The 21,238-nt window shown below is 40.7% G+C and overlaps 4 protein-coding genes across 18 annotated transcripts in view; 2 read left to right on the top strand and 2 right to left on the bottom strand.

Moving 5' to 3' along the window:
• LOC110505784 (protein transport protein Sec23A) overlaps window positions 1-2,086 on the bottom strand; it is a 39,772-nt gene extending 37,686 nt beyond the window's left edge. Inside the window, exon 1 of the mRNA XM_021585220.3 lies at window positions 1,826-2,086. The gene's annotated coding sequence lies outside the window, so the exon portion shown is untranslated. The remainder of the gene's footprint in view (window positions 1-1,825) is intronic.
• A 3-nt stretch (window positions 2,087-2,089) lies between these two features.
• On the bottom strand, window positions 2,090-10,165 carry LOC110505785 (signal recognition particle subunit SRP54). The gene is made up of 17 exons (XM_021585221.3): window positions 10,070-10,165; window positions 9,565-9,678; window positions 9,368-9,465; window positions 9,126-9,217; window positions 8,954-9,038; window positions 6,901-7,005; window positions 6,726-6,792; window positions 6,565-6,622; window positions 6,240-6,390; window positions 4,531-4,679; window positions 4,291-4,391; window positions 4,109-4,195; window positions 3,894-3,967; window positions 3,539-3,647; window positions 3,256-3,426; window positions 2,894-2,989; window positions 2,090-2,651 (listed from the first exon to the last, which is right to left on the bottom strand). The coding sequence occupies exons 3-17, from the start codon at window positions 9,443-9,445 to the stop codon at window positions 2,560-2,562; spliced, it is 1,515 nt and encodes a 504-aa protein (XP_021440896.1). The 5' UTR covers window positions 9,446-9,465; window positions 9,565-9,678; window positions 10,070-10,165; the 3' UTR covers window positions 2,090-2,559.
• Window positions 10,166-10,334: 169 nt separating this feature from the next.
• LOC110505783 (class I SAM-dependent methyltransferase) lies at window positions 10,335-16,222 on the top strand. The gene is made up of 8 exons (XM_021585219.3): window positions 10,335-10,566; window positions 10,681-10,802; window positions 11,437-11,575; window positions 13,940-14,061; window positions 14,210-14,320; window positions 14,430-14,536; window positions 15,112-15,202; window positions 15,326-16,222. Exons 1-8 carry the CDS (start codon window positions 10,470-10,472, stop codon window positions 15,440-15,442), a joined length of 906 nt encoding a protein of 301 aa, XP_021440894.1. The 5' UTR covers window positions 10,335-10,469; the 3' UTR covers window positions 15,443-16,222.
• Window positions 16,223-17,003: 781 nt separating this feature from the next.
• LOC110505782 (bromodomain adjacent to zinc finger domain protein 1A) overlaps window positions 17,004-21,238 on the top strand; it is a 41,021-nt gene continuing 36,786 nt past the window's right edge. For 2 of the 15 annotated variants that reach the window (XM_090221113.1, XM_036962344.2), the window contains exons 1-3: window positions 17,004-17,276; window positions 17,492-17,642; window positions 18,993-19,271. In XM_090221113.1, the coding sequence (XP_090077239.1) occupies window positions 17,530-17,642; window positions 18,993-19,271 (392 nt within the window). In that variant the 5' untranslated portion in view covers window positions 17,004-17,276; window positions 17,492-17,529. The remainder of the gene's footprint in view (window positions 17,277-17,491; window positions 17,643-18,992; window positions 19,272-21,238) is intronic. The other 13 variants (XM_090221114.1, XM_036962345.2, XM_090221122.1 and 10 more) reach the window with 9 other exon arrangements.

The raw sequence follows: 21,238 nt of genomic DNA, 5'->3' as shown, positions 1-21,238 counted from the left end.
GTTCCTTTTGTCCAGGTAGGAAAGGGCAATGTGGAGAGCAATAGAGACTGCATCATCTGTGGATATGTTGGGGCGGTATGCGAATTGGAGTGGGTCTAGGGTTTCTGGAATGATGGTGTTTATGTGGTCCATGACCAGCCTTTCAAAGCACTTCATGGCTTCAGATGTGAGTGCTACGGGTCGGTAGTCATTTAGGCAGGTTATCTTAGTGTTCTTGGGCACAGGCACTATGGTGGTCTGCTTAAAACATGTTGGTATTATAGACTCCGACAGGGAGAGGTTGAAAATGTCGGTGAAGACACTTGCCAGTTGGTCAGCGCATGCTCGCAGTACACGTCCTGGTAATCAGTCTGGCTCTGTGGCCTTGTGAATGTTGACCTGTTTAAAGGTCTTACTCACATCGGCTGTGGCCTTTAGCCACTGTGGCTCTAGCCTTTAGCTCAGTGCGGATGCTGCCTGTAATCCATGGCTTCTGGTTGGGGTATGTACGTACAGTCACTGTGGGGACGATGTCATTGATGCACTTATTGATGAAGCCAATGACAGATATGGTGTTCTCCTCAATGCCATTAAAGGAATCCCGGAACATATTCCAGTCTGTGCTAGCAAAACAGTCCTGTAGCTTAGCATCTGCTTCATCTGACCACTTTTTTATTGATCTAGTCACTAGTGCTTCCTGCTTGAATTTTTCCTTGTAAGCAGGAATCTGGATGATGGAATTATGGTCAGATTTGCCAAATGGAGGGATGAGGGAGAGCTTTGTATGCATCTCTGTGTGTGGAGTATAGGTGGTCCAGAGTTATTTTCCCTCTGGGTGCACATTTAACATGCTGATAGAAATTTGATAAAACTGATTTAAGTTTCCCTGAATTAAAGTCCCCGGGTACTTGGAGCCCCGCGTCTGGGTGAGCGTTTTCTTGTTCGCTTATGGCGGAATACAGCTCATTCAATGCTAGTGAATGCATAGTGGTGCCAGCTAGTAGTAAGTTCATTGTATTGAACTATCACTAACCTTTGCGGTCTCCTGAAGTCACAATATTTGACCTGATGAGATTCTATCAGATATGCAAATGTTCACAATTCCTTAATAGTTAAAAGGTCTTTCAAAATGGAAACACTCACTGTATTGGGCTTTTATCTAGCTAGTTAAGTATCTGACCTGAATCAAATACTCTACACACACGTACATTGTAATATTATTGTATGGTGGCGTTACACATTTTGTATTGTAGATATGTAGTGTAGTGTTATCATGTACTGTTTTATCTTTTGTGTTATGTGCCTTAATGTGTTTGAACCTAGTAGTTGTTGCCTTGGCAGGAACAACTGTAATGGGGATCCCTAATAAATACAAATGGTGACTCAATCAAAAGGCTTTACAAACGGATGCTGGATTACCAGCAAAGCTATTTTGATTGAATGAACAACCAGTCTCTGTACAACAACAACATTAGCTAGATACAGTAGCTAACAAGGGCACGCCAAAAACAATTACAATTGTTAAATAGATTTCAGGAGAGAAAATCACATCACAAAAAAAGATAGCCAACCCAAAAAGTAGACAAGCTAGCTAAATAGAATAAATTGCATTCACCATGTTAACAACCAGCTAACGTTGGCTATCTAATTTAGCTTCAGTTAGCGGATCGACCGGCGAATGAAACGTAAAAAAATAAAAAATAATTATTCACTCTGCTCAGCTCGCTAAACCGCTACACAACTGTAACTTAAGTATTACATCCAAAATGCATTACGTAATACACATATCCCAAACATATGTCTTAGTCAATAATTACAGCAAATAGTAGCACATTTGAATATTTACCTGATGTCCTCAGACTGGTTGACTCTGCTACGTACTGTAGTGACAGTGAACAGCGCCAAGCACAACGTTGGCTGACAACGTAGCAAACAACATGGCTGCGAGGAGTAATGCCACGTCAAGAGGTGTCCAATCATAGCCCCTCACCCACCTTTGAGGATGTGGTCTAATCTTTATGGCAAGAGTTTCATTGCTAGAGCGATAACACATATGATTGACAACTACGACAATCATTGATCAACCAAACAGAGAAAAGGAGACACTGGCTTTTTAAAACATTGCAATACAAATTTTATTACATTATGACAACAACAAAAAATGTCAAACTAATTTCAGCATATCCTTTACAACATCTCCAAATCTTGGTTGGGTTCATTAGGGTACACCGGAAAACATTTTAAGTTGTTTTGCAATTAAAAACACAAATTAGGGTATCTTATTGGACAAGTCCAATAGTGACTCCGGATTGAAGTCTATTTTCTTCTGTTTGGTGCCTAATGAACATAACTGAGGACAAGCTTCATAATCCCATCATTTATGCATCTTTTGTGCCTATTTTACAATTAGTGTAAAAATCACAGAACTTCTTTTGATTTATCCTGATAAGTAAATAAGCCTCTGCATAATTTTATACACAAACATCGTAATTAATTATATTAGAGGCAAAATAACTTGCATCTCCTTCTTGCTAAATCCAAATGACAACCTTTTATTTAACCGGGTTAAGGCTCAGTGGTTCACATATTGTTGAATCCCATCATTCCTTTCGCGTTGCCAGCTGCACCCTGTTGGAACTGTCTCATCATGGACTGGAGACCAGACATTCCACCTGAAGAGACAAATGATAATCAGAGTGTTTCAGGGGGGATCAGTTAAACTCTAGAGCAAGGCAGAGAGGCAGAGTCGCTAAACATGATCAAATAAAGGTTATTTGGGTTGCAAGGTGACTTGTAGATCAGCAATTCTGCAGTCTATATCACATCTATGTCATTACGTTTGGACCGACCATGCTCAAAGTAACAAAGTAAGTTTGGGTAATGTGAAATGACTTATTGTAAAAGTCAAGCCTACCCATATGGTGGAGAACCCTTGGGTCCATCATCTTTGCCATCTGTTGGTTCAACTTAGCCATCTGAGAGGGGTTGACATTCTTGGACATATCACCACCTGCAAACATGTAAAAGTGCAAAATTGTGTAATTGGATCAGTGCTTCTGTTTCCGGGCTGAAACGTGTCTGAAACGTGACTAGTCATGAAATCCTTGCTTCCCCTGTCCTTGTTTCCTCCCCCCACAGAGTGCATTGAAGGAGAGGCTCCAAGGTCCTTCCCTCAGACCTCCTACTATGCGATTTGAGAGAGGGAAATGGAGGAAACATGGACAGAGGAAGCAAGAATGACAACTAGTAATGTTTCAAAAGGCAAAAAGTTAATACCTTTGAACAGGCCCTTGATGCCACCCATCTTCTTCACCATCTGGGCAAACTTGGTGTACTGGGTGAGCAGCTCCTGGACGTCCCTGGTGGCAACCCCTGAACCGCGTGCCACTCTGGCGATTCGGTTCGGCCCCTTGCTGAAGAGCTTTGCACCGTCTTTGTTGTCAAGTTCTGCAAAAACCAAAGAAAGAAACCAGTGAAGAAAACATGTACGCATTTTGTATAACCCTTTTGTTTCTATCCCTTACTGTTGTTTATTGATGAAAGTGGATTGCATCTTTACCTTGGTCGTTCATGCTGTCCATAATTGTCATGAGTTTCTTCAACCTAGCCATGGACTCCTGCTCGTTGCCTTTGCTCATGAAGTCTGTTCCGAAACCTGGGATCATACCCTTGTGACATTAACAGAAGTCAGATTAGCATTGTCATCTTTAAATGTATCCCACACATGACCAGAAGAATATAAACTATTCTTAGGTATTCATTATTTACCAAGGGGGAAGGGTATACAGTTGAGATTGTTTTCGAAAGGTCTTTGTGCTGAAACGTTGACCATCTGCTTGTTTCATCTATAGAATGTGGGACTATGGGGACTTAGATTTTTCCCCTATTGGGTATTCTGGTTGCCGCTTACTTACCATGATCTGTCCGAAAGGTCCCATCTTCATGATGTTTTGAAACTGCTCGTACATGTCACGAAGAGTGAACTGACCTGTGGTGCAAATGGTGATTAGAATAAACTTAAACCATACCGCATATCTATGTTATAGACTGTAGAGCATATGCATACTGCATGTCAGTTATGATATGGGGCTGGTTTTACAAGTATGTTAGCTGATGATCTCATTCTCACCATGTTTCAGCTTGTCAATTAACTCCTCATTGTCATCCAGCTTGAGTTCATTGACTTTGTCTATCAAACCTTCAATGTCTCCCATGCCTGAGGACAAAATACACACAACTCAATCAATACAGGTTGTACATAACGTAAAACGTGTTATGATGATCCATTATTCAAAAGGGAAAACAGTTTACCCAGTAGCTTGCTGATGAAGGGTTGTGTCTTAAATGGCTCTAAGTCATCAATGTGTTCTCCAGTACCAATGAAAATGATGGGACTCTTAGTAGCAGCCACTCTATAAAAAAGCAACAGGAGTATGAAACATTACCTAACCATCAGGATTATCATGAAGTTAATGAATTCTGCAGTAGTAAGGAAACTCAGTTGACCATAACTTGGATAAACTGTCAAAACAAAGAGTGACATGTACTTACGCACTGAGAGCACCACCACCTTTGGCATGACCATCCAGCTTTGTCACTATGACGGACGCAACTTCTACTTTGTCTTTGAAGGCCTTCGCCTGGGCTTCACAAGCTTGGCCAATGGAGGCATCCATTACGTACACAATGTTGTCAGGTTGCTGGAGGAAATAGAAACATGCTTGGGGTAAGACCATGCATGCATTGATGCATTTTCTCTAAAGCAATACAGTGCATTCGGGAAGTATTCAGGCCACTTGACTTTTTCCACATTTTGTAACGTTAGTCTTTCTAAAATGTATTAAGTTGTCGCCTGTCCCCCCAATCAATCTACACCCAATACCCCATAATGACAAAGCAAAAACAGGTTTTCATAAATAAAATATCACATTTACAAAAGTATACAGACCCTTTCCTCAGTACCTTGTTGAAGCACCTTTTGCAACGATTACAGCATCGAATATTCTTGGGTATGACGCTACAAGCTTGGCACACCTGTAGTTGGGGAGTTTATCCCACTCTTCAATGTAGATCATATCAAGCTCTGTCAGGTTGGATGGGGAGCATTGCTGCACAGCTATTTTCAGTTCTCTCCAGAGAAGTTCGATCTGGTTCAAGACCAGTCTCTGGCTGGGCCACTCAAGGACATTCAGAGACATGTCCCGAAGCCACTCCTGTGTTGTCTTGGCTGTGTGCTTATGGTCATTGTCCTGTTTTTTCATCAAGGATCTCTGTACTTTGCTCCGTTCATCTTTTCCTCGATCTTGACTAGTCTCTCAGTAAATGCAGCTGAAAAACATCCTCACAGCATGCTGCCATCACCATGCTTCACCGTAGGAATGGTGCCAGGTTTACTCCAGACACGGCGCTTGGCATTCAGGCCAAATAGTTACATTTTTGTTTCATCAGACGAGAGAATCTGGTTTCTCATGGTCAGTCCCCTTTAAGAGCAGTGGCTTCCATCTGATCACTCCAACATAAAGGCCTGATTGGTGGAGTGCTGCAGAGATGGTTGTCCTTCTGGAAGGTTCTCCCACCACAGAGGAACTCTAGAGTGATCGGGTTATTGGTCACCTCCCTGACCAAGGCCCTTCTCCCTCGACTGCTCAGTTTGGCCTGGCTGCCAGCTCTAGGAAGAGCCTTGATGGTTCCAAACATCTTCCAATTAAGAATGACGGAGGTCGCTGTGTTCTTGGTGACCTTCAATGCTGCATAAATGTTTTGGTACCATTCCCCAGATCTGTGCCTCGGAGCGCTAAGGACAAATCCATTGACCTCATAGCTTGGTTTTTGCTCTGACACCCACTGTCAACCGTGGGACCTTACTTAGACAGGTGTGTGCCTTACCAAATCATGTCCAATCAATTTAATTTACCACAGGTGGACTCTAATCAAGTTGTAGAAACATCTCAAGGATGAGCAATGGAAACAGGATGCACCTAAGCTCAATTTTGAGTCTCATAGCAAAGGGCCTGAATACTTATGTAAATATGATACTTCCGCTTTTATTTGTAATAATTTTGCAAACCAACCCAAAATAACTTTTCTCTTTGTCATTATGGGCTATTGTGTGTAGACTGATGTGGGGAAAAAATATATTTGAGAACAAGGCTGTAACGGTCAGAGGGTCTGAATACTTTCCGAAAGCACATTTTATAATGATGATACAAAAGCTCAGACTGACAGAGAGATGATCACAGTGGTGCAAAAATACTACTTACCACTGCATTGGAAACCTGCAACATCTCCTCAAAAAGGGAATCTTCTTGCTTGTGTCGGCCACTGGTATCAACAATGATTATTTCAAAGCTCTCATTTTTGAACTTTTCCACACCTTCCGCAGCTATGACGACAGGGTCCATCTCTGTGTAACTGGATTTAACAACGTTAGTGTACTGTATGCAGCAAAGGCCCTGTAATAGACTTGCGTCCTTTCTAGGGGGTGTACTTGTACATCAAGGTTCCTTACCATATACATTAGCAAAAAAAATAACTTGAGATGCATCACATACAGATGAGAAGCAACCAAATGCAAAGCATACATACCTTCCATAGAATGGAATTCTGGCTTTTGTTGCATTTTGCTTCAACTGATCGAAGGCACCTGCACACACACAAAAATATGTTGTTGACTTAATTTTCTTTTAGGTCATTTTCTTTCTTTTGAGAAGGAATATCAAACAGATACATTTTGAAAATTAAACTACCAGCTCTGAAAGTGTCAGCGCAAATCAAACAGGTTTTCCACCCTTTTCTTTGGTAGTAGTACGCCAGCTGTGGAAAAGGTTTTCAATACAGAACATTAGTGATGGCATAATATATTTTGGACAAATGACCACCTGAATGTGCATATCTTTAGGCTGAAAGCCAGGAATGGCTCACCTTGGAACAGGTTGTGGTTTTCCCACTGCCCTGAAGACCCACAAACATGATGACATTGTTCTTTCCCTTTGTGGGTGTCCAAGCCTTGACCCCTGGATCCACCAGCTGAGAGACAACCACAACATTAAATCTTAGACACACTCCCATCGCATCAAATGCAACAAACACAGAAACATTGCATCTTTGTAAGATATGTGAAGTGAGAACATAGGGACAGGCCTCTCCAAACCACACAAGCTTTTTTAATGTGTAAACAAGAAATCTGAAAGTACTTGGAAAGTCTTCTCCCCGCATGAAATCTAAACTGATCAGCTGATTATCCATGTCCGAGGGTATGCCTTCTAATGTGAAACTAATTATGTATTGAGCTGAGCAATCAAAACCTTTAAATACAGGTAGACTACAGCTACTGGATCCCTTATTTCAATTAAGGTAATTTTTGAGGGGAATGACTTTTGATGGTATAGTACATTGCCGAAACAGTTTACAAAACACGGTGGAATATCAATAGACCAAATGACTTTTGAAAACCACTAATATAAAAATAACCAGGAAATCCCACCAACAACTGTCAATCATCTACCCAAGTTTTCAATCAAAAATTAACTCCTTCAGTTACTTTACACTGGACCATCATTAAACTAATACTAATGTATGGAGGTATTACAATACGTTCAGTTTCACGCCACAACAACTGACTAACAAACAATGAAGTAAGAATTAGAGGTCGACCGCTTATGATTTTCCGATTACGATTATAATAGATACAGATTATTTGAGGAACAAAAAAAGGCGATACCGATTACTTGGCCGATTTTTAAAATGTATTTGTAATAATGACAATTACAACAATACTGAATGAACACTTATTTTAACTTAATATAATACATCAATCAAATCAATTTAGCCTCAAATAAATGAAACATGTTCAATTTGGTTTAAATAATGCAAAAACAAAGTGTTGGAGAAGTAAAAGTGCAATATGTGCCATGTAAGAAAGCTAAAGTTTTAGTTTTAAGTTCCTTGCTCAGAACATGAGAACATATGAAAGCTGGTGGTTCCTTTTAACATGAGTCTTCAATATTCCCAGGTAAGAAGTTTTAGGTTGTAGTTATTATAGGACTATTTCTCTCTATACCATTTGTATTTCATATACCTTTGACTATTGGATGTTCTTATAGGCACTTTAGTATTGCCAGTGTAACAGTATAGCTTCCATCCCTCTCCTCGCTCCTACCTGTGCTCGAACCAGGAACACATCGACAACAGCCACCCTCGAAGCAGCGTTACCCATGCAGAGCAAGAGGAGCAAGAGGAACAACTACGCCAAGTCTCAGAGTGAGTGACGTTTGAAACGCTATTAGCGCGCACCCCACTAACTAGCTAGCCGTTTCACATCGGTTACACAAGCCTAATCTCTGGAGTTGATAGGCTTGAAGTCATAAACAGCGCAATGCTTGAAGCATTGCGAAGAGCTGCTGGCAAAACGCACAAAAGTGCTGTTTGAATGAATGCTTACGAGCCTGCTGGTGCCTACCATCGCTCAGTCAGACTGCTCTATCAAATCATAGACTTAATTATAACATAACACACAGAAATACAAGCCTTAGGTCATTAATATGGTCGAATCCGGAAACGATAATTTCGAAAACAAAACGTTTATTCTTTCAGTGAAATACGGAACCATTCTGTATTTTATCTAACGGGTGGCATCCCTACGTCTAAATATTGCTGTTACATTGCACAACCTTCAATGTTATGTCATAATTACGTAGAATTCTGGCGAATTAGTTCGCCAAGAGCCAGGCGGCCCAAACTGTTGCATATACCCTGACTCTACGTGCAATGAACGCAAGAGAAGTGACACAATTTCACCTGGTTAATATTGCCTGCTAACCTGGATTTCTTTTAGCTAAATATGCAGGTTTAAAAATTATATATATATATATAAATACCGATATCCGATTGTTATGAAAACTTGAAATCGGCCCTAATTAATCAGTCATTCCGATTAATCGGTCAACCTCTAGTATAAGAATAGTCCGACACTGACCTTGACAAGCTCCTTGAACACAGAATGCTGGATCATTCTCCTCTTGTTCAGCCCAGAGGCCATCTCCTCCAGGTCAATGGATGATCTGTGGTCAAAAAAATATTACATTAGTAGGATACAGAATTCAGCTTGTCTACTACAGTACAATGTGTTCCTGAATAATGCTACTTACTTTACATTTTCTCTGAGCTGCTTTACCAACTTGATGTTGACATCAGCTTCCAGGAGGGCAGCACACACTTCTTTCAGCATGGCATTTAATACCTACAGAAAGAGAAGGCATTATCTATGAGAAATATCATATGGTCTTGCTTGATTGAAACCTGGCAACATATGTAACTATTATTTAGTTAACAACCACACTTTGCCAAAAGTTGTACAAAAATAAGAAGTCTGATTTGGTACTAGATATACCTCCTCATTGATGATGGTGGCATTGCTCAGTGATCGCAATGCCGAGGTTATTTTTCTTCCCAAATCGGCTAACACCATGTTGGCAGGTCTTGTTGAACCTATAAAAAATATTTAGATTGGCAAATTTGGTTATACAGCCACTGCCAACTACTATACCACTTAAATGCTGGATAATAATGTTATGGAAAGTGAATTACAAAATCAGTTGAGAAATACGGCCTCTTCGGCTTCAATGTTGAGGGAACCCCCTTGTCTCCACACCTTTCACTGACACTTATTGGTGATCAAACGTCCGTTGTTGACTTCCTTAACTGAGCAATGAACGAAAATAATGAGTGAAATCTAGAGATTAGTTTAGCATATAGTCAGGACAACATGACAGAAATTCTTCAATAAATTGTCGACATGAATTAGCTAGAAAAATACCGTAGTTAACTAATACAACATAAATAATAGATAATTTTGACCCGACTGCATCCACACAGCTTATAAAACTATCTCGCTAGCTAAATTTCTAGCTAGTTAACGTTAGCATCGACAAACTCGAGTGAGGCCGTGGTTCTCCGAGAATATGATACGTATAAAGACAGCATCATAATTTCATTCGATGGATGGATCGATATCGTGCTAACATTACGACATTTACAAAACAGTAGCTAGCTACTCAATTACCATTATTATAATTATTAAGAAGATCGTTACCTAAAGTTTGCCAACTGGCTTGAGAAAAGCAACCAAACGAACGTCATCTCAATACCAGATATCCCAGAATGCCTATCTAGTTCCGGGGTTATGTTTACTTCTTTGCAGCCCCTGTATTTTAAGGTCGTCTGAAATGTCATGTTTTCTACTTAGAGTAAACGCTAATTTCATACAACACGTGTCCATTTAATTTGCCAAAATCAATATTCAATATATTTCTACAATATCAGTTACTTTAAATGTAATAATATATTCTAAATTCTCTCCATTTCACCACTACTGTTAATAGGGCTCCAATTATCGCGCCTCCTTAAATCTCAAATACGTATCCGGTATTTTCTACACATGCGTTCAATACATTCAAGCATGAGCAATCGTATGTGGCAAAATATTTGTTGAAATGAACTTTTCAGACGGAAAAAAAGAAATCGTACGATTACTCTCCAGAGTAAATTCAAAGGACCTGCCACGTTTAATTGACTGGATGAAAAACTCTGGTATTTAATAACCCTGGCATTAGCTATTTTAAGACTAAACCAACCATCCCATGTTCATGTTGGATTATGATGTTTTAACTGTATTACATTAGCTAGTCATTTTGTTTCTTGCAGATGAAGTGGATGATGGATTGATTGACAATCAAAAGGTTATACTTCAAAGTATTTCTGAGGATCTTAGGGCATGTCTTCCTTTGGAGGCTGTGCTCTCCTCCGAGTCCTTGGCTATTCAGAAGGTGGGTTACTGTAATTGCTTTCATTCCTCAACATCTTTACTCCGGGCCAAATTTACTTGCGGAGTGCTTGTATTTGGTGCAAGGTGTGTGTATTTTATTTTCAGAGAGGAATAAAAATTAAAAAACACTCACACTTAAAATTAGACTTTTATGTAATTAAATGGGTATTTCACCCAAATTACAAAATTACGTTGGTTTCCTTACGCTCTAAGCAGTCTATGGACAAGGTATGACAACAATCCATGCTTTGGTTTAGTTTCCCTTGAACTGTTTCCACATGCTAACGTGTGTGGTACAAATCCCAATCAAGTCATGGGACTGTTTTTCACACATCTCCAAATAATCCAAAAGTATCTAAACTTGTGAAGCTGAACAAAGTCACAGATGATTTGAACACGTGTGAAAAATGTATTATCGGTCCCATGGCTTGAATGGGATTTGTGCCACAAATGCTAAAATGTTAGCATGTGGAAACTGTGTCCAGGGAAACTAAACCAAAGCATGGATTGCTGTCATACCTTGTCCAGAGACTGCTTACAGTGTAAGTAACCAGTGTAATTTTGTAATTTCGGTGTACTATCGCTTTGACTGTCACAAATGAACTAATTATGTTCATCATCAATTGATTATTCAGACCCAACAGAAACCCCAGCCCACACTGCATGTGGATGCTTTCCTGTATGACGAGGACACCGTGGATACACTCTGTGAGGAGGGCAAGATGAGCCGCAACTACTGCCTGAACTGTGGCACTCACAGAACAGCTCCCCTGGGTAGGTTTGCCTAGCATGGGCCTCCCGAGTGACGCAGTGCTCTATGGCACAGCAAAGCAGTGCTTCAGGCGTAACTACAGACCCGGGTTTGATCCCAGGCAGTGTCGAAGCCAGCGGAGACCCATGAGGCGGCGCACAATTGGCCCAGCGTCGTCTGGGTTAGGGGAGGGTTTGGCCGGCCAGGATGTCCTTTTCCCACCGCGCTCTAGAGACTCCTTGTGGTGGGCCAGGCACATGCACGCTGACTTAGGTCGCTAGTTTTACGGTGTTTCCTCCGACACGTTGGTGCGGCTGGCTTCTTGGTTAAGCAAGCAGTGTGTCAAGAAGCAGGGAGGTTTGGCAGGGTCGTATTTCGGAGGATACATGGCTCTCAACCTTCGCCTCTCCCGAGTCAGTACGGGAGTTGCAGCGATAGGACAAGACTGTAACTACCAATTGGATATCACGAAATTGGGGAGAAAAAGGTGTAAAAAGTAGAAGAAAAAAAGGTTTGCCTTGCCTGGTTAATCATTGTACATGTTCTGAAGGATCATGCCATCTCACCAACAATCCAATTACCCAAAGCCCATCAATAATCATACTGAACAAAAATATAAGCGCAGCATGTAAAGTATTGGTCCCATGTTTCATGAGCTGAAATAAAATATCCCATAAATGTTCCATAAGCACAAAAATATTATTTATCCCAAATATTATGCACAAATGTGTTTACATCCCTGTTAGTGAGCATTTCTCCTTTGCCAAGATAATCCATCAACATGACAGGTGTGGCATATCAGGAAGCGTATTAAACAGCATAATCATTACACAGGTGCATCTTGTGCTGGGACAATAATAGGCCACTCTAAAATGTGCAGTTTTATCACACAACACAATGCCACAGATGTCGCACATTTTGAGAGCATGCAATTGACATGCTTAATACAGAAATGTCCACCAGAGCTTTTGCCAGAGAATTGAATGTTCATATTTCTATCATAAACCGCCTCCAACGTAGTTTTAGAGAATTTGGAAGTATGTCCAACCAGCCTCACAACCTCTACCTCATGTATGATGTTGTGTTAGTTGAGCGGTTTGATGATGTTAATGTTCTGAACAGTGCCCCATGGGGGTGGTGGGGTTATGGTGTGGGTAGGCATAAGCTTTGGACAATGAACACAATTGCATTTTATGGATGGCAATTTGAATGCAGAGAGATACCGTGATGAGATCCTGAGGCCCATTAGCGTGCCATTCATCCGCCACCATCATCTCATGTTTCAGCATGAAAATGCACTGCCCCATGTCACAAGGATCTGTACACAATTCCTAATGCTGAAAATGTCCCAGTTATTCCATGGCTTGCATACTCACCAGGCATGTCACCCATTGAGCATGTTTGGGATGCCCTGGGTGGACGTGTTTCACTTCCCGACAGTGTTCCACATCCCGACAGTATCCAACAACTTTGCACAGCCATTGAAGATGAGTAAGACAACATTCCACATGCCACAATCAACAGCTTGATCATGTGAAGGAGAAAATGGCCAGATTATTATTATTTTTAAAGGTATTTATGACCAACAGTTGCATATCTTTATTCCCAGTCAAGTGAAATCTGTAGATTAGGGCCTAATTTATTTATTTACAGTGCCTTGCGAAAGTATTCGGCCCCCTTGAACTTTGCGACCGTTTGCCACATTTCAGGCTTCAAACATAAAGATATAAAACTGTATTTTTTTGTGAAGAATCAACAACAAGTGGGACACAATCATGAAGTGGAACGACATTTACTGGATATTTCAAACTTTTTTAACAAATCAAAAACTGAAAAATTGGGCGTGCAAAATTATTCAGCCCCATAAAGTTAATACTTTGTAGCGCCAGACTTGATTACACACAGGTGGATTGTATTTATCATCATTAGTCATTTAGGTCAACATTGGATCATTCAGAGATCCTCACTGAACTTCTGGAGAGAGTTTGCTGCACTGAAAGTAAAGGGGCTGAATAATTTTGCACGCCCAATTTTTCAGTTTTTGATTTGTTAAAAAAGTTTGAAATATCCAATAAATGTCGTTCCACTTCATGATTGTGTCCCACTTGTTGTTGATTGTTCACAAAAAAATACAGTTTTATATCTTTATGTTTGAAGCCTGAAATGTGGCAAACGGTCGCAAAGTTCAAGGGGGCCGAATACTTCCGCAAGGCACTGTAAATGTACTGATTTCCTTATGAACTGTAACTCACTAAAATCTTTAAAATTGTTGCTAGTTGCGTTTATATTTTAGTTCAGCATAGATGTGTAAGATAAGGGTGGGTTTATAACCCTCATGTGGCAGCATTGTGTCAAATTAATGTTTATTTTAATGTTTATTTTCTCAGAGTTCATCTCTCACTCCTTCTCGATATTGGAGCTCCAGTTCCTTTTCCAGCATGTCCTACCAGACCTGACTGGGAGACTAGTGGTGGATGTGGGTTCCAGGCTAGGGGCAGTACTCTATGGGGTAAATTACAGTTTGGTTTGGAATGAAAGGGAAACCATTTATGGCATTGAGATGTATTGTTAAAGGTTATGTGAAAATATTGCTGGAAAATGTCATGAATTCTTTGGCAAAAAAGTATTTACTCTTCCAGTCATCTGTTGTGCTTCAGGGGTACCTGTACAGCTCTGCAATTCGGCTTGTTGGGGTAGAGATCAGTGCAGAGTTTGTCAGGCTTCAGAATATGGCTGTGGAGAAGTATGGCTTCAGTGACCGAATACAGGTAAAGCGATCATTAGTATAATTTTACATTTATTTATCTTGATCTTTGTTTTATGTTTTTAAAGAATGTAATTGCCACAGCTTTCTCTCATTGTCTCACATTTCTGCAGGTCATCCATGGAGATATCAGTACTCAGGATTCCCTGTTACAGAATGCAGATGTTCTCATCATGAACAATGTGTTTGAGTACTTTCTACAGCCCAATGACCAAATTAAGTAGGTAAACCTTGGACACCACACCAGGGGTGTATTCATTAGGACATATCGTTTCAAAAAGTTTTCCAACAGAAAATATCATTATCCTATAATGCAGCGTTTCCCAAACTCGGTCCTCAGGAACCCAAGGGGTGCACATTTTGTTTTTTGCCCTAACACTACACAGCTTATTCAAATGATCAAAGCTTGATGATTATCTGAATCAGCTGTGTAGTACCAGGACAAAAACCAACACGTGCACCCCTTGGGCTCCCAAGGACCAAGTTTGGGAAACGCTGCAATATAGGATGCAGTAAGTGGTCATTGGAAGATTTCAATTGCATACTCCTCATGTCCTGTCTCCTTCTCAAAACCAATTGGATGAGAAAGCCAGAGGTCCCGCCCCTCTGACCTCCTCCAATGGGTTTTGATGAGGAGAGAGGGGTAAGGATGCAATTGAGATCTTCCTCATATATTGTATCTGGTAATGATGCTGTGTAGTACCAGGACAAAAACCAACATGTGCACCTCTTGGGGTCCCGAGGACGGACTTTGGGAAACCCTGCTCTAATGTCTCTATCCTCGTGCTTTTGTAGAGCCTGGTATTTTATCGTTCACAATTTCCGCAAGAAAGGTGCTCTATTGGTTACCGTTCCAAGCCTCCAGGAAGCACTTTCTTCACATCAGGTAAGTACTGAAAATGCCTGTAAAAACTTTCTGTTTTCCACACATTGAGAATTGAATGTTTCTATGATGTGTAACTTCAAGCATAATGCACACCTCTCTTGCTGTACTGTGCTCCTCCTTCAGGGAGGGATCAACCTCAGCAAGTGGGTAGAGGAACTACCTCTGGATTACAACGTCTATCTGGGGAAGGACGGTGACCTGGACGCATTCAAAAATATACACCTGTATAGGGTACTGTGACCCTGAGTGAAGACCAAACATCTGCTCAGACTTTCTGTCCCTTGGATATTGACTTTCTGCTGCAATTACAGATGGATTATCTTATAGGACTGTGCCCTACCATATCATGTTCAAGGTATAACAATCTATAAAGATGACTGAGTGATCTGTGATAAGAAATCCCAAATATCACTCTGATAATGTTATGTACTTTGCAGTTCAGTGAATGATTTGTCAGCCTTTTTACAGAAAATGTTTGACCAATGTCTGAAATACTGTAGTAAATGAGTAGTTAAAACATTTGCCTGATGGTTCTTGTATGTTCCCCTCTGAAACAGGAAGCATGGGAGGGTAGCATAATTACAGCAGAAAGTGGCTATTAAATGGCACCAGCTCTGAGGAACTTCTGTGTTGCCTTCTTTACCAACAGCATGGCATCACATCTCTTTTGCAGCGCTTTAATAGTGTTTCATTTTGGACTCTGTGGCAATTGTAATTACAATCTCTTTGATGGATTTTGCACCTTAGTTATGAGGCTCTCTAACTACACCAGACAGGCATCATGCATATGGGGCGGCAGGGTAGCCTTGTGGTTAGAGCGTTGGACTAGTAACCGAAAGGTTGCAAGTTCAAACCCCTTGAGCTGACAAGGTACAAATCTGCCTCTGAACAGGCAGTTAACCCACTAGGCTGTCATTGAAAATAAGAATTTGTTCTTAACTGTTAACTGACTTGCCTAGTTAAATAAAGGTCAAATAAAAAATGCAGTCATGTTATAGTAAACATGACACCATTGTTGAACATTGGCCTTCAGTCACTTTTTCAGTCTGAAAGCTGCTGCGTTTACACAAGCTGACAAGTTTTACAAATCAGATCTTTTGCAAATAATTGGTCAAAATATCAGAATAAGGCTGCCTGAGTAAACGCAGCATAAGAACAAAGCACGTACATATTGGTGATTCAAAGCCCACATGGCGGACAGACGGGAAGTTGGATGCATGTGGAAAATGTTAGGCGCTATAATATGTATAGGCGCTATGATTATGATCACTCACAAACCTGTACAAAGGTTGTGTATCAGTTGAAAAAGTATGTTTTACCAGAACAGATATGCTATGTTTTACTATTAATTTGTATGATGCTCTGAATCAAGTAGTAACAAATCCCATATTGCTTCTCCACTCTGATGTTCAACGAAGATAAACATGATTGGAGGTGATGATGCGACCTGTACAAAGGTTGTGTATCAGTTGAAAAAGTATGTTTTACCAGAACAGATATGCTATGTTTTACTATTAATTTGTATGATGCTCTGAATCAAGTAGTAACAAATCCCATATTGCTTCTCCACTCTGATGTTCAACGAAGATACGACCTGTACAAAGGTTGTGTATCAGTTGAAAAAGTATGTTTTACCAGAACAGATATGCTATGTTTTACTATTAATTTGTATGATGCTCTGAATCAAGTAGTAACAAATCCCATATTGCTTCTCCACTCTGATGTTCAACGAAGATAAACATGATTGGAGGTGATGATGCGATTGGCGGGATAAACAACCAATGGAGATCATATAGTCTTCACTCAAGCTACGCCCTTCTATGCGCTTCTCATCTGTGAAATAGAGCGGATCAAATTTATAGTCAACACGCAGTCCGTCTGCTGGTGAAGTGGGGCAGTCCGTTGACTTTTTGTATTTTTCTCCCGCGGATTATTGTTTTAATGTTACATAACCGATCCGGTAAATCTCTTGAATTCTTCCTCTAGTATGCGAAAATGTTCTCGGGTGGTTTAAACATCGAGATTTTTAATTGCTAATATCAGACAGGTTCCCATTCATTGAGCACATTTTCATGTGAGTTGGTTGGAAAAGCGTCACTTTTGTGTGTTACTGGAAGCGTGTGCCATTAACAAAGGCTGGATTTCCTCTTAAAATTGTCGTAGTTTATCACGACCATTTTTTAAAAATGTTTGGGTCACTGTCCTCATGTCTGAGTTTATTGCCGATGAATATTGATTTAAAACTTTGTAATTACATGGTTTCTGGCTTTCTTTTCCCTCCTTTTTGAGTCTCAAAGAGGACAAATCGGAGACGAAGATAAAGAAAGATGCCGCTTCTCCACAGAAAGCCGTTTGTCAGACAGAAGCCCCCAGCGGACCTCAAACCAGATGAAGAAGTGTTTCTTTGCAAAGTCACACATGAAATCTTCAGGACATACGAGTACGTGAAGACCAAATTGATAAATTCATTAACATTAAATAATGATCAATGTTAGTTATTAACTATTAAATGAGCATCCAATTTTGTCTCAACTCAAATTAGGAAAGTTTAACCATAGTGACAGCAAACATTAGCTAGCTTGCTAAGAAGCTAAAATCCACTGCGGTGCTGGAAGATGGACAAAGTACTACTTATTATAAACTAGTTGGTAAATCATTAATAATGTATTGTCTGGTTGACACCTATTTAGCTAGTCATCAGATGAAATGGGTCAGAACCGTTATTTCTATTCAGTTGTCAAACTTTATTTGGCAGGTGTAGCCAGCTTGATCACCGCTAGTTTAGCGGCTACTATAGCTAGCTAGTAGTGTTGGAGCGACTACCATTTAACGTAGCCGTGTTAACCAAGTATTTGGGCCTGCTAGCCAGCTTGAAGCTAGCGTTGCAAAATATCCAACTTGAGTCAACTTTATTTGACTATAATTATTGCCGTAATTTACTGTCATATCCATCGAGTAACTGGTTGGTTAATCTAACCAGTCTTAGAAGTTATCGGATGCTCTCTTAGATACTTTTACATAGTCCTAAAATGAGAGCAGAGCCGTTCGCGCTCATCACAACTCGTCTTGCCTCAGTTCGCGTGTGGAACGTGGGCAGGCTCATTGTTGTGGGATTGTTTATAGCTAGCTAACTAGGAAGCAACATGTTAACTAGTGTGTATAGTGAAATATTTTAGCAATTTGTAACCCATAGCCTAGACAAACTTTTTAATTCGGACTTGCCTACGAATAATACTGACTTATTTCAAGGGGTTCTTGAAAGGTAAACAATTTTCACCCTGGCCCTCAGTCCAGATAGACTGCACGTTCCCATGTTACTGTACATTTAGTAGAGGGACAGTGACAGACATCTTTTAATTCTGTTAATTATTTTATCACTATTTTGAAGATAGACTGTTTTATATTTGTGGTTTTGCTTAAGGTATAATTTCTTTGGAATTGTATTTAGTCAGCATGTGTGACCGACTGATCAACATGACTTTGAGGTCCTATCGATGCAGAAACTGGAAAAGCATTTCAATATTTACAGTGTACACAGATGAGCAAGGTATATTTTGTGCAAGTTAGGTTGTGTTATGTTTTTAACGCTGATTTGGGGTGAGCATTGGTTTTCGTTTCCTCCTATGAATATGTGGGCAGCAATATTTTGCATATGTCCAGCCCAACATGCAAAATTAGTGAGCAATTTCATGCCCTTAAACATTAGGGCCCTTGTCAAAAGTAGTGATGTTACACTATAGGGGATATGCAATTATCTGTACTGACTAGAATCACCCCGTCTCCCAACAAGTGACTTCTTTGAGAGGACCATCCTATGCAACAGCCTAGTGTGGAGCTGTGCGGTGACGGGCAAGCCTGGCCTGACCTACCTGGAAGCTCTGGACTGTGAGAAGAGAGGTCGTCAGAGCCTCCAGAGCTTCCCCTCAGCCCTGGTGGTCCCCCTGCTGCACCTCACAGCCCTCACATACCGTACCCGGCTCCATGAGATCTGTGATGATGTGTATTCTTACGTCAAGGAGAGGTTCTTCCCTGGGGAGATTGTGGACGTTGTGACCCGCTCCGGTACCAGGTAAAGTGTTAATTTAACCACATGACCTCACCAAGCATCATCAGTTGTACTCAACTTTACTGTAATCTGGGTGTTCTGAGCCGCACCAGTGTCGGGTAATGTGTTGGTTTTATCCATATGATGACCTCCCCGACAGTCATCAGTTTCACTTTATTTTATACATATGACCTCATCTAGTGTCATCAGTTTCACTTCTAACCAGGGGTCTGATATCATTTGGTTTTATACCAGCTTCCTGAAGGACTACAATGCCTTTTACGTTCTCTCCCTATGAGTCTCGGTGCTTTGATAGTTCCTGTATTTAGCCAAAGTAGTATTCATCCAATGTCTTGTTTATTTATGTTCACTAGCATTACCTTGGTGAATGTAGAGCCCAGCTCTTTGACAGTGAAATCATGTTCTCTGTAGTAAACCGATACATGGATTTTTGTCAATGTGGTTGAGAGTTGGCTATGACCTGTTTGGAGAGGGGCACCAGAGGAGCTCTAATATAGAATTGTATTTGTCACAATGCGCCTTACTGTGAAATTCTTACTTACAAAGTAAAAAAATAAACTAGCATTAATTTTTTTTTAAATTTTTTATTTTACCTTTATTTAACCAGGCAAGTCAGTTAAGAACAAATTCTTATTTTCAATGACGGCCTGGGAACAGTGGGCAGAACGACAGATTTGTTCATGGGCAGAACGACAGATTTGTACCTTGTCAGCTCGGGGGTTTGAACTCGCAACCTTCCGGTTACTAGTCCAACGCTCTAACCACTAGGCTACCCTGCCGCCCCACAACAATAATGAGGCTATATGCAGGGGGTACAGGTTAGTTGAGGTAATATGTACAGTACCAGTCAAAAGTTTGGACACTCATTCAAGGATTTCTTTATTTTTACTATTTTCTACATTGTAGAGTAATAGTGAAGACGTCAACTACGAAATAACACACGGAATCATGTAATAACCAAAAAAGTGTTAAACAAATCAATATATTTCTATATTTGAGATTCTTCAAAGTTGCCACCCTTTGCCTTGATGACAGCTTTGCACTTGTTGGCTGCTTGTCCTTCACTATGTAGTCCAACTCATCCCAAACCATCTCAATTGGGTTGAGGTCAAGTGATTGTGGAGGCCAGGTCATCTGATGCAGCACTCATCACTCTCCTTCTTGGTCAAATAGCCCTTACACAGCCTGGAGGTGTGTTGGGTCATTTTCCTGTTGAAAAACAAAGATAGTACCACTAAGTGCAAACCAGATGGGATGGCTTGTCACTGTAGAATGCTGTGGTAGCCATGCAGGTTAAGTGTGCCTTGAATTCTAAATAAATCTGTGCCACCAGCAAAACACCATCTCCATGCTTCATGGTGGGAACTGCACATACAGAGGTCGTCTGTTCATCTTCTCTGCGTCTCATGAAGACATGGCGATTGGAACCAAAAATCTCAGTCTAATGCCCATTGATCCTGTTTCTTGGCCCAGACAAGTCTCAAATCAAATTGTGTCACATTTCACCTTACAGTGAAGTGCTTACTTACAAGCCCTTAACCAACAATGCAGTTAAAAATAACAATAAAATAGAAGAGAAACAAATCATTAAAGAGCAGCACTAAATAACAATAGCAGGGCGGTATACATGCGCTAACGGTACAGAGTCAATATGGGGGGGGAACCGGTTAGTTAAGGTAGTATGTATATGTAGGTAGAGTTATTAAAGTGACTATGCATAGATAAGAGTAGCAGCGTAGGTGGGGGGGTCGCAATGCAAATAGTCTGGGTTGCCGTTTTGATTAGCTGTTCAGGAGTCTTATGGCTTGGGGGTAGAAGCTGTTTAGAAGCCTCTTGGACCTAGACTTGGCGTTCCGGTACCGCTTCCCGTGCGGGAGCAGAGAGAACAGCCTATGACTAGGGTGGTTGGAGTCCTTGAGAATTTTTAGGGCCTTCCTTCCTCTGACACCTCCTGGTATAGAGATCCTGGA

This window comes from Oncorhynchus mykiss, chromosome 25, assembly GCF_057628025.1.
Source record: "Oncorhynchus mykiss isolate SJ-2025 chromosome 25, ASM5762802v1, whole genome shotgun sequence".
Classification (NCBI taxonomy): Eukaryota; Metazoa; Chordata; class Actinopteri; order Salmoniformes; family Salmonidae; genus Oncorhynchus; species Oncorhynchus mykiss.
Note: the sequence above shows the minus strand (reverse complement) of the source record. Positions and strands in the feature narration are given on the sequence as shown.